The 18,627-nt window shown below is 47.3% G+C and overlaps 1 protein-coding gene across 1 annotated transcript in view; it reads left to right on the forward strand.

The window, feature by feature from the left end:
• Nucleotides 1-18,627, forward strand: part of SMTNL1 (smoothelin like 1) — a 72,367-nt gene that overhangs the window by 29,141 nt on the left and 24,599 nt on the right. The window contains exon 2 of the mRNA XM_083146123.1: nt 14,576-14,725. Coding sequence (XP_083002249.1) covers nt 14,576-14,725 — 150 coding nt within the window. The remainder of the gene's footprint in view (nt 1-14,575; nt 14,726-18,627) is intronic.

Consider the following 18,627-nt stretch of genomic DNA (forward strand, 5'->3'; position numbering starts at 1 on the left):
GCCCAACAGAACCAGGTCTGAAAAATGTGCGATTATTAGACACCTTAAAAGTGCGATTTGCGAAAACGCATCCCATTAAATAAGCGATTTGTATACTTTTCTGTACGAAAACACCTGGATGCAATAAAAATGCGAATTTTTCACACACTTTTGGTCCGCATGAGTTATCGCACATAATATGCGATATCCGTCCCTTAACGCATCCTATTAAATATGCGATTTCAAGGAAAAATGCGATGTCGCCATTTTTTTTACTAATATTCGCCAAAAAACACAAATCTCACTCCATAGAATGTCACCCATCGTGTGTTAAACTCCCATATCCCTTCCCCAATATACAATGTATTTTGATTTGTGATTGTTGCGCACCTCAGGCAGTACTAGAGAGACTATCAGACAGGAGTCGTGGGGTCAGACCCTGACCACGATCTCCTCCAGTCCTGCTGCACAGCAGCCTGCCGTTTGTGCTGCTAAAGGAGTCCGGCGTCCATACTGCCTACCTGTAACATTAGCGTGTAACCGGAATACAAAGTTGCACTGATAGGGTGAGCCGCACTGTGACCATCACACTGCGGTGTCTCCCAGTGTAACCCCAGCATACAAAATACAATAACACTGCCCGTGTGTATACCCGGAGAACAGACAGGTGTACAGATAGAACCTGGGCGTATGAGCGGCATGCTATTAGCAATACTCCTGCCGACCTCATTCGCCGTTAGGAGCTCCTCCACGTATTTACAGCCGAAGTGCTACCTAATACAAATAAATAAACTGTAATATTCAGTAAAAATTCGAATGTATGAACCAACCAATTTCTTGTACCAATCTCCACTGTGGGTACACACTGGGCGATTGTGATAAGACGCATTTAATCACATGATAATAATTTTAAGGGGACTCACCCAGTAGGGGTACATTATCCCCACACCTGTTTCTCCAATTGAATGATGATTGGTGAACCAAACGCATCATAAACAGTGTCTTACACCATATCCACAGTCAACCAACCAACTGTATTTATAAAAGCCCGAGTTTGGTAGTGTATGAGCGGCATATGCTATAGGCAAAATACCCGAATCTGCCTCACCAACCTCACTGTGGCCTCTTTCATACACCTACAGTGGCATATCTTTCTGTTGTAATGCAATTTAATTGAGGAAGTATAATACTCCATATCCAACCAATTTATTGCATACGAAATTGCATGTGGATACACACCAGGCGATTTTGAACAAGACACACCAAATCATCATAAAATAAATGTGAGGGGGCCCGAACAGTGGGGATACTTGTGATATTATTGAAGGCAGTGATCAGTGCACCCATCGAGTGTGGCACTGATACAACCACTGTCCATAACTTTCATTAAGGGATATCGAAACACACTAAGCAAGGATTCATTCCTTTTTTATCTTTACCTTGTCAAAAATTTACCCATGTATGTTATGTGTTTTATATGTCGCCATTCTAAGATGTAATAATTAAAAGTTAATTTTTATTAAAACCACCTCTCTTTACCAGTGCGCCACACTAATGACAGCCTTCTCTTTCTCAAAAATTGTATCTGATCTTCTGTTCTAGTGGCAGCACACCCTAAAATAAAGACTTATTTAAAGTCTCATCATTATATAAAAGGGTTATATCACATACACAGATATCCTCACCTGTGCGATTGGAAAAGGCCTTTTTTTGTGTGGCTGTATAATAGTGAATAGTCATTAGGTCGACATGCATTTAGGTCAACACTGCAGTGACAGACAGGATGGCAGTTTTAAGCACAATGCAAAAGAGAGCGCACTAAGTTAATCTATGCATATTTTAATTCATTTGAAAAAAGAACAATTCAAAATAATAAGGATGGTATATGACAGGATATCTGATGAAACCGTCACTATACCAGAATGGAGAAACACGTCGAGAAAGGGAAGGACATTCCAATTTTATATCCACCTGCCCCAGATTTATTGTCTGGACCTGTGACATTTCAAACCCCAAGATTGCACCTGGAGCGGTAGCAACAGTGGGAGACTTGTGTGTCCGGCGTCTGCCTCCCATACACGAGGGAGGACAGGAGGCGTTTAACATCTTGGCAGTGGGAGACCTGCGGTAATCCTAGCTACCTGCCCACCAACTACAGAGCCGGACAGCTGCCCTCCGACACTACCCAGAGGACAGGAGTTACAATACCGCTGCAGAGGTTGCTTCCGACGCCAGCTCTCATTACAACTGAGCCACGCCGGTTGTTAGTGACATCACGGCAGAGGTTGCTTATAGCGCCGGCTCTCACTACAACAGAGCCATGCTGGTTGTAGCGACCTGCATTTGATACCTGTCATATACCATCCTCCTGCCTGGCTTAAGCGATTCTACACCTGCTACTTACCATCTTCCTCCTGCCCGTGGTGTGAATCCCTTTGTCATCGGGGATCATTTAGAATCCGGTCATAATTGATCTTTTATTTTAAAAAAATACAAAATTATTTTACAAAAAAGTTTATTTAATACAACTTGTTCTGGAACATATCCATCAATTAATAACCTGACCCAACATCACCTTACCAGAAACTCCCCACCCTTTTCAACAATATACAGTGGGTAAGAGCACTGGGGACAGTACATTTAATAATATCTGGCTTTGATATTAGCAAACTACAGATAGGTGTGATATAAAATCAGATATTTTATTGATATTATTTTGAATTGTGCTTTTTTCAAATGAATTGTTTCAAATCTTGTTTTTTACTACTTTAAATGAATTAAAATATGCAAAGATTAACTTAGTGCGCTCTCTTTTGCATTGTATTTTTGTTCACCTTGGTTCTAATTGATTGGGAGCAGCATAGTAGTAAATTGATACTGTGGTTTATTGAAAGATAAATTCTATTATAGCGATTTTAAACTTATTATATTGCGCCTGATATACCTTTGGTATATATTGCTGGCAGTTTTAAAGACTAGGCCTCAAAGAGCACATAATACAAAAAAAGAGGTGCAAGATGGAATTGTCATTGTGCCCTCCCACCCAGTGGCGCACGCAGGGGGGGTTTTCCCAGAAACCCCCAGGAGTCTAAGGGTGACATTTAATAGAATGAGAGTTTTTCGCACTTTCAAAATCGCCCATTATCGCACTTTTTTAAAATTGCATTTTTGCAGTGGATTCGCATATTTAATGAGGTGTGTGTTCCGGAAATGAAATTTCCGGCATGAAAATGTGCAAATTTGAGGTCCCCCCTCTTGAGCATAACCAGCCCCGGGCTCATTGAGCCGGACCTGGTTCCAAAAATACGGGGGAAAAAAAGCGTAGGGTTCCCCCGTATTTCTGAAACCAGCCCCGGACTCTTGGACCGGTCCTGGTTCCAAAAATACGGGGGACAAAAAATCTGGGGGTCCCCCATATTTTGAAACCAGCACCGGGCTCCAACAGCACGCAGTGTCATTCCACAGTCGGGGGACACTTTTTGCATAAGGTCCCCCTGCTGAAACATGAGCACCGTGGCTGGTCAGCCTTGGACGGGGTACCTGGAGGAGTGGGGACCCCCCCCCCAATAAAGGCCCCCCCCCCCAGTTTCACCCGTCCAGGGCTGAAGCCCGGGGCTGTCATCCGGGTTAAATGTGACATACCTAACATTGCTTTATACAGGAGAACTACAAGTGCCAGCAGACCTCCCCCGCATGCTGGGACTTGGAGAACCACAGCATGCGGGGGAGGTCTGCTGGCACTTGTAGACCTCCCCAGCATTCTGTGGTTCTCCAAGTCCCACAGCATTAATGGGCCCGCTGCGGGCATTAATGGGCCCGCTGGGACTTGTAGTCGACCTTTAAAAAAAATGTTAAAAGAAAACACACACACAGATAAGTATAACTTTATTACATACACATTCACACACCTCACTTTTACACCAACATACTTACCGATCCAGGATCCAGCGCTGGTCTCCCTTCTGCATAGCCGTTCAGCACGCACTGACAGCGGGCTGAACCGGCATTCTCCGGTGCAGATAACAGCCTGTGTCGCGCAGTCCCAGCACTACACAGGCTGCGAGCGTCTTGGGTGTCCATGGAGACGCATCAGCCAATCACGCTCTCAGCCTGTGTAGCGGTGGGACTGCGCTACACAGGCTGTTATCTGCACCGGAGAAAGCCGGTTCAGCCCGCTGTCAGTGCGGGCTGACCGGCTATGCAGAAGGGAGACCAGCGCTGGATCCTGGATCGGTAAGTATGTTGGTGTAAAAGTGAGGTGTGTGTATGTGTATGTAATAAAGTTATATTTCTCTGTGTGTATGTTTTCTTTTAACATTCTTTTTACAGGTGGACTACAAGTCCCAGTGGGCCCATTAATGCCCCGCATGCTGGGACTTGTGGTTCTCCAAGTCCCAGCATGTGGGGGAGGTATGCTGGCACTTGTAGTTATCCTGTATAAAGCAATGTTAGGTACAGGTATGTCACATTTAACCCTATCAGGCCGGCGTCCACTGGCCACGGATGCCGGTGACAGCCCCGGGCTTCAGCCCTGGACAGGTGAAGCCTGGGGGGGGGGGGAGGGGGAGCCGGGGGACCTTATGTAAAAAGTGTCCCCCGGCTGTGGCATGACACTGCGAGCTGTTGGAGCCCGGTGCTGGTTTCAAAATACGGGGGACCCCCAGATTTTTTGTCCCCCGTATTTTTGGAACCAGGTCCGGCTCAATGAACCCGGGGCTGGTTATGCTCAGGAGGGGGACCCCACGCCATTTATTTTCCAAAAAACACTTTAACACATTTTTTACCACAGGACCATACACAGATCTCAATGATCTGTGCAGGATTCTGGCCAATTCGCATATCAGAACCTGGTCTGAAATTTTGGCGAATTTAAGACACATTTCCCAAATTCGCATCTCATTAAGTATGCGAATTGTATACTTTTCAATGGGAAAACATCTGGATGCGAGTTCCGGCGCGAGTAAAAATCGCACTTTCAGAAGTGCGATTTCGCGGGAAAATCTGCGATTTTTGCAGTTTTTCGCATCTCATTAAATATGCGAAAACTGGATTTCGGACGGTTTTCTCGAAAATATTGCAAAAGTCACGTGTTCGCATCTCATTAAATGTCACCCTAAGGGTCCTATGCTGAAAGCTGAAGGTCCCCTCTTTCCAAGAGAACACTCATTTTAAAAATCGGCCCTTAGGAACTGGAGATATCTGACTTCAAAACAGTGGTCCCCATCCAAGCCTGTTAATTGCTCTTCCCAGTCAGATATTTCAGGTTCTGTCTGACTTAGAGTTTTTCTGAGGGTATATTCCAAAAGCTGGGACTCTCCCCCTTTGATAGATGGACACTAGTCGCTTGTCTCTACTGTTCCCAGAACCAGAGATATCAGCCTTCCAGCAGCTGGTTACTGCTCCAGCTGCACACACCTGGACACTGGGCACTGCCCAGTGTATGTAGTTTTATATACTCATTGGCAGATTGCTCTGCCTCCTGAACTCTGATCCCCTAGTCCCCAATACCATTTGGTAGGTGGGATTCTCTAGTTTTTAATTCCATTAAAATCTAAGAAATCTATTTCCGTGAAATGGAGATATCTGCAGTCAAGCAAGCTGGCCTTCCACCAGAAAATTATGAATAATAAGCCCACTCCACTATACACCCCTCCTCTGCATATTAAACATCCTCTACCACCCTGGAAGTTATGTATCAGGGCCCTTCATTCAGCCCAATGCCCCCTTCTCTCACCCCATCTCCCACCATCTGTGCAGTAAAGGGGTAATTAGTGGAAATTACAGATCCCTGGATGCTGAGCAGTTGATATAATACCCCCTACCACCCGCGGGACATCAAAGCTTCCCCCACCCCTACCGCTGGAGGATCAGTAGGGGCCCCAAAACATTGCTATGCCCAGGGGTCTACACTGCTGTTGACGCCCCTGTATGTATACATATGTACAGTATATATATAGACATTGTAGGGGCTCTGCACACACTAAATTAACTGATAATAAATAGTGGAGATTTGGTTCATGAATTGATCAATGCATTTAAGCCTGCAGCCCCCTTCACGGGACCCCACTTTTCTGCAGGTCCTAACACTATCGCACGAAATGGCTACAATGGCTATGTAGCTATCACATCAATTTTTGATTCCAGGCATGCTATCTGGTCTAAAGCTCACAGCAGACTGTGCTTTTATAGGTGAGCAGTTACATAAGCTATGCACTATAGGTTAAAACAGGGTGCATGAGAGAATGTGACCACAATAAGACTAATTAAAAAAATTAATCTAATAAACAATATATACACTAAACATATATATATAGAGAGAAAAGAGAGATATGTCGGTGGGCTCTGGCACTCTCTAAACATCCATACTTCGCCTGTTGCCATCCGTGACAAGGAACCAAACTGTCCTCACATAGAACAATGCTCGGCGGCACTCAGGAATCAATAGAAAACAGATACAGCCACAGGCAATTATCTGCCAACATTTCAATAAGATTTACTTATTTTCATCAGGACATACAGAACAAGAGTACTACTCACCATTTATGTGCTTTCCCTTCACCAAGTGAATCTGACAGAGCGGCGCGGCAGGCACAGCCAGGCCATGACGTCATCACAGTGCTCCCACACCAATACAACAAACTTTATTAAAACTGTAACAGAACACAATGTAAGTAAGCAAGGTATCACGCAACACTGAGGACATATAAAAAAATAGCCGGTGGATATATCAAAAAGGGAAAGCGCATTAGGGATAACCACACCAGAAAAGTATGTTTTTATAAAAAGCAATGCAGCCAGAGTGTTTCATTTAACCCCTGGGGACTGAGTCTGAAAATCCACTCTGCTTCACGCTGTAAGAGAAGCTTAGATCTGTTCCCCCCTCTGACAGTCGAGGGAACATGATCGATAATTTTATGTTTGAATGCAGTGTGGGAATGCCCCATCACTGCATAATGCCTCGCTACAGGTTGCTCGCTTGAACCTTTAAGAACTGTGGTACGTATAGCCATCCTGTGCTGGGTCATATGTACCTTAAATTGACAATCTGTCTTGCCAATATAGTACTTGCCACAAGGGCAAACAACTACATACACCACATGTGTAGTGGAACAGGTAACCCTGAATTTAATGGGGAATGTGATATTTTTAAAAGGATGTTTGATGGTTTCCCCTGTTCACATATAGCTGCATGTAACGCAGCCTGTGCACTTGACACAGCCCAATTTTGGAGTACCAAGGAATGTAGTATTACTGGACTTTTCAAAGTTTGTAATGTCACTATGTACCAATAGATCGCGCAAATTGCTACCCCTAGAATAACTAGTGATGAGTTTTTTAAGCTTAAGACTAGGTAAATCCTTGTCTGTAGTTATTAGCGGCCAATATGTCTCGAGAGCTGTGCTAGCTCTAGCACTAGCTGTATTGAACCTATTGGGCCAAAAGATCTCGTTATCAGAGGTCTTGCGCTATTTTCTTTTCAAGGCTTTGGACCTGGGAACTGCTAAGACTCTTTTCTTAGTCAGTAAAAGTTGTTCGTAGTTGTAACCCCGTTCTAAGAATTTTTGGACCATTTGATCCAGTTGGACATGTAGATCTTCCTCTTTGTTGCAGATTAGACGAACCCGCAGCATCTGAGAATACGGCAGTCCTTTTGCGACTGATGGAGGATGGAAACTAGTGGGGGATAGTAACATGTTTCTATCTGTAGATTTCACAAAAAGAGACATATTTAACTGGCCATTAGCTAAACTAATGAGACTAATGAGTACATCCAGAAAGTCGATTTGACTATGGGATTGTGTACACGTTAACTTGATGGGACTATCACTATTATTCTGATGATCAATGAACTTGTTGAGTGCGGATACTGAGCCGCTCCACAACAAGATCATGTCATCAATGTAACGTGTAGCGCCCCCCCCCCGCGACCCCCCCTCCCGCGATTCGCGCCCCCCCTTCCGCGATTCACAGCCCCCCTCCCGCGATTCACAGCCCCCCTCCCGCGATTCACTGCACACACCCCCTCCCGCAATTCACGGCACCCCCCACGCCCCCCCTCTCGCGATTCACGGGCCCCCACAAACCCCCCTCCCACCATTCGCGGACTCCCGCGACCCCCCCTTCCCACGATTCACGCCCCCCCTCCCTTGATTCATGCCCCCCCTCCCACGATTCGCGGTATCTCCGTGCCCCCTCCTGCGATTCACGGACCCCCGAAACCCCCCCTCCCGTGATTCAAGGACCCCACAACCCCCCTCCCGCATTTTGCGGACCCCCCTTCCTTCAATTCACGCCCCCCGCGATTTTCGGATAGCCACCCCCCTCCAGCGATTCGTGGACCCCCACGCCCCCCCTCCCGCAATTTGCGGACCCACTTCCTGCAATTCCCCCCCCCCTGTGGACCCCCACGACCCCACTCCCGCATTTCACGGACCCCCGTGAGAATGGGGGATCCTGTACCGCCACAAGCAGGTGCCGCCCCTAGGTGGGAAATCCGGCCCTGGCTGCTGCGCTGCAGGTTCCCCCACTGCCAGAAGTGTCCCCACGGTCCTCTGCACCAGCACCACAACTTTTATCAATGTCTTTCCCACATACCACTATTCTACAGCATCCTGCTCTCATGCACCCTCACTCCCTCCCAGTGGGAGGAGACGCTCACCCACTGCCGAGAGCTGCATACTGTCCCCCACCCTCCTCCAGTTCTAGGGATGCCCAATGTGTGGGGCCACACACATTTCAAATCATCGATGGTTTATGGCCGATGTTGAATACTTTTGGCATCGATGTGGGAGGACCAGATGGTTTCCCTACATCGATGGCAAAGGAGAACCGATCAAGTTTCAAATTTTTTTAAGGAGCCGGGACATGGAGCATAGCTCCGCCCCCCCTCCCACACCCGGAAGTCCCGCCACCGAGATCTGATTGACCCACGGCCTATTCAGTCAGATATAATGGATGACCATTGATAGCTGCAACAATTGATGGTTATCCAAGTAATATTTTACTACTATCGATGGCAGGGTGCAAAATCACCATCAATGCCAACCATCGATGGCGTCTGCACCACTGGCCATCCCTACTCTGCAACAGCCAAAAACTGTTACTACCCCTCATGCCCACACACCCCTATCACTGCCCTGCCTCCTGTTCTCATGCCCCGTAAACTTCCGCCAGTGGGGACCCGCTCACCCTGTGTTGTCCACATTCCCCTATCATGCTTTACCGCCCAGTCTCCTGCTCTCATGCGCCCAAGACGCTCGCAGCCTGTGTAGCGGTGGGACTTCACTACACAGGCTGTTATCTGCACCGGAGAAAGCCGGTTCAGCCCGCTGTCAGTGCGGGCTGACCGGCTATGCAGAAGGGAGACCAGCGCTGGATCCTGGATCTTACGTATGTTGGTGTAAAAGTGAGGTGTGTGTATGTGTATGTAATAAAGTTATACTTCTCTGTGTGTGTGTTTTCTTTTAACATTCTTTTTACAGGTGGACTACAAGTCCCAGCGGGCCCATTAATGCCCGCAGCGGGCCCATTAATGCTGTGGGACTTGGAGAACCACAGAATGCTGGAGAGGTCTACAAGTGCCAGCAGACCTCCCCCGCATGCTGTGGTTCTCCAAGTCCCAGCATGCGGGAGAGGTCTGCTGGCACTTGTAGTTCTCCTGTATAAAGCAGTGTTAGGTATGTCACATTTAACCCTATCAGGCTGGTGTCCACTGGCCACGGACGCCGGTGACAGCCCCGGGCTTCAGCCCTGGACGGGTGAAACCTGGGGGGGGGGGGCTTTATTGGGGGGGGTCCCCACTTTTCCAGGTACCCCGTCCAAGGCTGACCAGCACCCACTGGCTGGAGCTGCACAGTGTCCCCACCCTCCTCTGCACCAGTGCAAAAGCTTTCGTCCCCCTCATACCCACACACCCCTATCACTACCCAGCTTCCTGCTCTCCTGAACCGTAAACTTCCACCACTGGGGAGTCGCTGAGGCTGTGTTGCCCACATATCCCTATCATGCCTCATAGCCCAGCCTCCTGCTCCACCCAGTAGGAGGAGACACTGACTCAGGGCCACCATCCTGTACTCCTGTGCTGCCACGCTGGACCCTCACCCACTGGCAGAAACTGCACAGTGTCCCCCACCCTCCTCTTTGGTCCCCCTCATACCCACACACCCCTATCACTACCCAGTCCGGATCACTTGTGCACTTCCAGCGTCTGGCTCCAAGTGCAATCAGCCCTGATCATCTGTGCACCTCCAGCACTCTGCTCCAAGGTGCAATCAGTCCTGCTCACCTGTGTACCTTCAGTCTGGGTGCAATCTGCAAACCACATCCTGTGCACCTTCCGTTTGGGTACAACTCCTTCTATCACCTGTGTACCTTCAGTCTGGGTGCATTCTGCAAGCAACCTCCCGTGCACCTTCCGTTTGGGTACAACTCCTGCTATCACCTGTGTGCCTTCAGTCTGGGTGCATTCTGCAAGCAACCTCCTGTGCACCTTCCGTTTGGGTACAACCTATACCAGTCTCCAGTGTGCCTTCTGCTTGGCTGCAGCCTGCCACAGTCTCCTGTGCACCCCTGCCTGGGTGCTACCTACTGCAGTCACCTGTGTACTCCGGTTTGGCTACAACTGGTTCCTGTTTCCTGTCTGCCACCTGTTCCTTCATCATCCACCCCGTGGCTAACTTCTACCTGTCAGTGTCCTCAGGCTCCGGGCTCCTCCCGGACACCACCCCTGGACACCACCCCTGGACACAGCTCCTGTACACTGGACACAGCCATCACACTGGACACTGCCCCTGGACACTGGACACAGCCCGTCACCCTGGACACAGCCTCTGGACAATGGACACAGCCTCTGGACACCACCCCTGAACACAGCTCCTGTACACTGGACACAGCCTTCACACTGGACACTGCCCCTGGACACTGGACACAGCCCGTCACCCTGGACACAGCCCCTGGACAATGGACACAGCCTCTGGACACAGCTCCTGTACTCTGGACACAGCCATCACACTGGACACTGCCCCTGGACACTGGACATCGCCCGCCACCCTAGACACAGCCCCTGGACAGTGGACACAGCCCCTGGACAGTGGACACAGCCCCTGGACAGTGGACACAGCCCCTGGACAGTGGACACAGCCCCTGTACACTGGACACTGCCCCTGTACACTGGACACAGCCCCTGACACACTGGACACATCCCCTTGTATTATGGACACTGCAGCCCCTGTACACTGAGTGTACAGTCAGCAGCACTGCAGCCCCTGCGTGTGAGCACTGCAGCACCTAGTTTACAACAAAATAAAAAATCACACAAAATAAATCACAGCACAGGGCACATGGCACGGAGCATGGCGCAAAGATCAGAGAGGACGGAGCACAGATCTCCCACCCACCCTCTTCCCTCTCCTATAATGGAGTGAAGATGGCGGGGCGCGTGTGTGTCTTATATAACATCCCGCTCCCGCGAGAATCCGACAGAGCGATGATGACATTTTGCCTCGTTTTCGGTCCGGAATTCAGGCAGGAACTCCCAAGCCGGCTCGGATCCTGACTCGGATCACGATGTTCGGATCTGTCGGATCCCGGAGGTCCGGACCCGCACATCTCTAATCACCACCAGTGGGTCGGTTAGGAAATCTGAGTTGTTTCCTCGCAGACCCAATTGCGGGTGAAAATGAAGGAGGAGCTGTTGCTGTCTTCCATTCCGCTTCAGGTGACAATCTTCTGACCAGCAGGTCTTTGCACCACTGCAGACTTGTGTCTGTGGGAAACAGAGATACAACACAACAACAACAACATAGGCTTTAAACTAAGGATCGAGCATGGTGGCCAAAATGTAGTGGTCTGATTTTAACAGATTGACCATTCTGGAATTCTGGCAATGCGAATGATGGGCTTCATCCACAAGTCCCACATACTTAGCGGAATTGCTCCTTTTTAGCTCCTCCTCCACTTTCTCCAGCTGCTTTTGCAACACCCTGATGAGGGGAAGGACCCGACTCAAGTTGGCAATGTCTGAACTAACTTAACGCGTGGCAAGTTCAAAGGGTTGGAGAACTTTGCTCAACACGGAAATCATAGACAAAGATATTGTGCAGCCTTAGCGATTAATCACATAAAAATAACTTACACACTACTTAATAGTAGATGCACACAATCCCCCCCAAATGAACCTTGGGGAAAGAAAAAGCCATAGTGCAAATATTGTTTGAGCACATAAACGGTATTTTATTCTCCACGATGCACTTACATGGAAATCGTTTTCAAAAGCATATATCAAAGAGTCTTTTCATGAAGCCTCATCCAAAATCCACTTTGATCTGGAAACTTGAAAAACATATATCTAGTGCAACACTGTTTGTATATTTAAAACAGAATATTTATTGTATAAACTCACATGGTAAAAAGAATATTTAGCATGTAATCCACAAGAGCGGATAGACAACCTCCTGCGGGACCTGTCACACCTCGTGTGTGCTCCCAGCCTTCCCTCTCCCTTTGAAATGTTATATGTGAATTTTGATCTGTATTAGCTTAGTGTTGCGTTCCCGGTGCCGGCTCTCCCTGTTAGCCTGAGACGCGGTGTCTGATACTGAACACCGCGCGGTGAACACCTGCAGGCAGACGGCTTACTAAGGAGTGAAGCGGCTACACGATACCGCTGTCACTCTATCACAGGTAGCCGTGGCTGCTGCTAACCGCCGACCCTACCCCACGCGCTGTTCCCACAGCCATAGGGAGGACGTGGTGATCACTTGCAGGCAGACGGCTTACTGGGAGTGAAGCGGCTATACAATACCGCTGTCACTCCACCACAGTTAGCCGCGGCTGCTGCTAACCGCCGACCCTACCCCACGCGCTGTTCCTACAGCCATAGGGAGGACGGGGCATACATATGCCGGTTATGCGCCCTGTGTAGACGGCTACCTTACTGCCTACACATATAGGAGCTGTCGGGCACCGAGACAGTAATACCAGACTGTCCAGTATATTTATTGGCCTCACTGAATTGATAGGAGAATTCTCCTCCAATTGTGGGACATCTGGATACTGTTGCAATATATAAACACTTTTTGTTACTTGTGGTTCTAAACATACAACACTGCAATATATGTATCAAAGCACTACATTGAATTCTGAATAAAAAAAAAAAAAAAAAAAAAAAAAAGGGACATAGACTCTGGGAGCCTCACGGTGTGAGGATTATTTCCTTTTTAATTGCACTGTCCGTGTCATTTATGTACTTTTTGTTTTTATATTTCGCAGCCTTTTAATAATCTATAATTAAAAGTTACATTTTATCTGTTAGCTATAAGGTGCACCACACCGAGACATTCTTTCTCCTTTTTTTCTTTGTAACCTCCTGCGGGAAGCAAGCGGCACTGTTGAAAAAGGGCGCATTCAATTTACCAGCCATTCAGCTAAGCAATCCGTATCTAGGTAGCAGGCAATTCCAGCTATATGTACACCTATCAATTTCCTGACAGGCTGTTGAGTGAAGTGTTAAGCACTCATACATTTTAAAGTTTCGATTGCCTGTCAGCACTGCTTATTGGCAAAGTCACACGATATTCAACGAAGATAGGGGACCACATAGGAATTGGGCCACACTGAGCGAGGATAAATTCTTTATCCTTTTTATCACGCTGTCTGTGTTATATGATTTCACTGTATGTCAATATTTTGCCTCTTTTTCTTTAAAAAAAGTCTAATAAAGGTTACATTTTATGCTAACAGCTCTATACTCTGAGGTGCACCACATTCTTCTCTTTTTTCCTGATTAAATCCTTCCTCTATGTCCAGTGGTAGCACACCCTCCTGAAATTATAATTGGAAGCATCCATATTAACTGTACTGAGGGTCCTTCTAGCTGATCTATTGGACAAATCCTGTGTGACTGACCTCTCCCCGTCCCCCTGTCCCTGTTTTTGAGTATAACCATAACCATACACACACCCGCAGCCTATAACTCTAACCATACACACACCCCGCAGCCTATAACCCTAACCTACAAGCACGCACCCCACAACCTATAACCCTAACCATACACACGCACCCCACAGCCTATAACCCTAACCCTACACACACCGCAGCCTATAACCTTAACCACACACTCATCCAGCAGCCTATAACCCTAACCATACAAGCACGCACCCCGCAGCCTATAACCCTAACCATACACACACTCCGCAGCCTATAACCCTAACCTACACACACCCCACAGCCTATAACCCTAACCAGACACACACACACACACTGCAGCCTATAACCCTAACCATACACACACACACACACACACACTGCAGCCTATAACCCTAACCATACACCCACCCCGCAGCCTATAACCCTAACCACACACACCCGCAGCCTATAACCCTAAAAGTACACACACCCCGCAGCCTATAACCCTAACCATACAAGCACGCACCCCGCAACCTATAACCCTAACCATACACACACCCCGCAGCCTATAACCCTAACCACACACACACCCCACAAGACACGCTCTTTCGGTGGACCATGATACGCCCCCTGCAATATAACACATTCAATGAAGACAATGGTTTTACAAGAGTTTCTTCATTGTTGTTAGTGCTGTAGAAGAAGACATTGCACCTGCTTCTGGTAAAGGGGCTCATGAGAAAGAGCATCAAGAACGCAAAGCTGAGATTCCTCGTTCTAGGACAATGCCGAAATCCTATGGGAGAGCCACAAGGAAAGACATTGCGGAAAAATTTGGAGGGTGAGTCTAATTGGCAATAATCAGTCCATATGTGAAAATGTTTTAAAATTCAACTTCAGGAAATGGACACTGTGAAGGGAGGAGACTGGGGGGGGGGGGGGGGCAAATTATGGGCACAATTCAGTAAGGAACAGAAATCTACACGTTTACTGTTGCAAGAGCAGCAAGCGATCATTGTGGGGAAGCAGTCTAGAGGGGTGCGGCAATTGCATGACCCACCCATGCTAGTCACCACTACCATGGGACACTGCTGGTCCCGGGTGGGGAGTGGAAACATCTCCAAAAATCAGTACGACCTTGTGAAAATTGGGACAGTTGAGAGGTATGGGTGTGCACAATTTGCCCTCAATCAAAACACAGAAATCGAAACAAAAGCAGCAGTGCGGCTAATGCACAGGGATGCACACAAGGTTAAAATTTAAAATTAAATTTTACTCTCACGAAAAAAACTAGCTATGGTGCTACCCTTCTCTAGATATATACACGTAACAAGAAAAGGGGGGAAGAAAAGGCTAAAGATATTCTGGGTGCACTCGTGGGTTTGCTGTAGATTACAAAAATGAAAAGGTCTATTGCAGTTATATAGTTATAATATAGAAACATAGAATTTGACGGCAGATCAGAACCATTTGGCCCCTTTTTAACAATATTGTTACCCTTAAACCTTTTTTCTTTATAAGGATGTCCTTATGCCTATCCCATGCATGTTTAAATTGCTCTACTGTCTTGGCCTCTACCACCTCTGATGGGAGGCTATTCCACTTGTAATTTCTCCTCAGATTTTCCCCAAACCTCCCTCCCCTCCAGTCTCCACTCTCAGTGTCCTTGTGTTCTAATACTTTACTTCATTTGAAGAATGTTTCCCTCCTTGATATTTTTGATACAAATCGACATTGTTTTAGTCTTTTTGGGTACGTTTTGTGATGTAACCTGTAATTGGTAACCTGCTTAACCTTTCTTCATAGTCGAACAATTCTAAGCCCTTAATCAATTTAGTTGCCATTCCCTGTAACTTACCCAGCTTCTTAATATCCTTTTTTTTTTCATATTCTTCTTTTTTATTTATTTAAAACATTTTTGGGGGGAAATTTGGCCAGATTGCAGTTCCCATTATTGGGTATATTTAATTTTTGTTAGAAAGACGGCAGTTTACAACTGATTTAGGTTGGAAGGGGTTCTAACCTATTCAATGATGGCTGCTTTTTTCTGACAGGTCGGAAGGCTCTGACCTGTCGTAAACCAGGTGGATTGGTGGAATAGAAACGGGTCCACCTGCTTTTGTCAGAAACGCGGTCAAAGCTAACAGTTTTTTCCCCGTTTCTAAATCTAAATCTGAGGCGAAAGGACGTCGCAGGTCAAGCTGCTCACCCAGTGTGAGCAGCTTGACCTGCGAGGTCCTTCTGTCTGTTATCCTCCCACACCCCCCTGCCATGCCCACCTATCAAACCAGGGGAGAGTAGCTCACCTGGTCCTGTCCCAGCTCCCGCGGCCTCCTGCCTGCCTCACGCCATCGCTCACCTGTTCCCGGTGCCAGCTGGGTGAGCAGCAATCAGTGGCTATATCCAAAATTTGGATTTTGCCGCTGATTTGAATAGGTATTGTCAGATTAATTTCCGACAAATGAATTTTGGAATGTATCTGACAATAATTGAGTATATACCTATACTGTATGTATTGGAAATGCGATCTGCTTACATAAAAAAATTGAATTATTGAGCTTGAAGAAGTTTATCACAAAAACTGTTCCAAAAGCCCTTAATGCATTCATGTGAAAAGGGTGTGAAAAAAACCCTTTTCACAATATTTTAGTGACAATAATTGTAATAAATTGGCCTCTAATCAATATTTGTGTGCCTTACTTCCGTATCTCAGGGGTTTTCTGTTTACTGGCTTAAGCGCAGATCACCAGTATATTAGCACAGCTCCTGAACAAGTTACGTAACTTACATAGTTTACGCAAGTTACGTAGCCAGCATAGTGGTGTATTGGTATTCTCAATACACCACTACGCAAACTACGTAATGTGCACCCTGTTAATTCACAAGTACCATTTGATTTTTTTTTAGTAATGACAGTATGCGGATTTCTGTAAAAAAAAAAAACAGCACCGGGCTCTTGGACTGGTCCTGGTTTAAATAATATGGTGGACAAAAAGATTGGGGGTCCCCCATATTTTGGAACCAATGGGGTCATGCGACAGTTGGGGACACTTTTTTTTACAAGGTCTCCCAGCCGAATCATGACTACCATGACTGTCTGAGGTACTCCTTTTATATTGTTTCAATCATTTCAGTCAAGCGATGGTGTAACATGGCATCTCATGCATATTTTTAGAACATGTGACCTGACTTACGTACTTCAATGGGGTTCCTGGGGGAGTGGGTATCCCCCCCAGGCTTCATGCATCCAGGGCTGAAGCCCGACGCTGTACCCAGCGTCCCTGGGCGGTGGATGCCATGCTGATTTTTTTTAAAGGTAAAAATAAGATATAACACCTAACCTTGGGTTGTACTGTGGAACTATAAGTCCCAGCAAGCCTTCCCCGCACTTTTAGAACCACAAGTCCCAGCATGTGGGGCATTATAGGACCTACTGTAAAGCTTTATTACATACATCCTGTACACATATTCACGCTCCCCACAAATACAAACTCACCTTGCAACACGATCCCCCGCAGGTCTGTCCCCTTCTCCAGTAAAGTGTATAAAAGGGTTTAAAATAACACCATAGCTACCTCTCCCGCTGACACGGAATCCCTTGTGATGTTAGTCACTGGGATACCAAATAAAATGCTGAGCTCCAGGGGATTTCCCCACCTGATTGGATGTCGCCATTGTCTAACATCACAAGTGATTCCATGTCAGCTGTAGCTACTGGAGAGGCTTGCTGGGACTTGTAGTTCCACAGCACAACCCAAGGTTAGGTGTTATATCCTATTTTTATACAAAACAATCAGCCCGGCGTCCTCCCCCCAGGGATACCGTGGACGACCCCAGGCTTCAGCCACAGTAGTCATGGTTCGGCCTGGGGACCTTGCATAAAAATTGTCCCCCAGCTGTGGCATGACACCGCTGCCTGTTGGAGCCCCTTGCTGGTTCCAAAATACAGGGGACCCCCAGTCTTTTTGTCCCCCATATTTATGGAACCAGGACCGGTCCAAGAGCCCGCTGCTTGTATCTTAAATACAGGGGATACCATACCTTCCAACTTTGGTAGCTGTGCAGGCGGGACGTTGCTGTTGTGCGCCGGAGGCGCGCCGAAATTTTCGGGGGCGTGGCCTATACTCGCGGCGAGGCCACGCCCCCATTTTGCCGCTATGGGGGCATGACCCAGAGGCTCTGTGAGCCTCTAGCCATGCCCCCAGCCCCCTGGCTGCGGGAATAGACGCTGTGCGAATGCGCACAGCGTTTATTCCCCGCTGCTTAGCAGCTGACAGGGGGGACTCCCAACAGCCCCCCCACACCGCGGGACACACACCGCGGGTGGGACATCGGGACAGGCCCTGACAATCGGGACTGTTGGGAGGTATGGTATACTCACTCTTTTGGACAAAACCATGCACATATCTCACCGATCTGTGCATGGTTCTTTCAAACTCGCCAGCCTGGACCTGGTCTATTTTGTTTGAGATTGTTGGCAATGTTTATCAAAAATCTCACCCCATTACATTTGCCATTTTGATGTTTTCAATGAGAAAACATCTGGATGCGATTTGTGATGTCTTTTTTTCGACAGGCCAAAACGTGTGATTTTTACCACGAGACGTGATTTTTACAGCATATCACACCATATTCCTGAAAACGTTTTTGGTCTAAAAATTGCACGTCAGAAACTCGCACCTTACTACATTTCACCCTATACAGTATTTCAAATGACACCTATACAGCAGAAAAATGAAGCCC

This window comes from Crinia signifera, chromosome 6 (genome assembly GCF_055691185.1).
Source record: "Crinia signifera chromosome 6, ASM5569118v1, whole genome shotgun sequence".
NCBI lineage: Eukaryota > Metazoa > Chordata > Amphibia > Anura > Myobatrachidae > Crinia > Crinia signifera.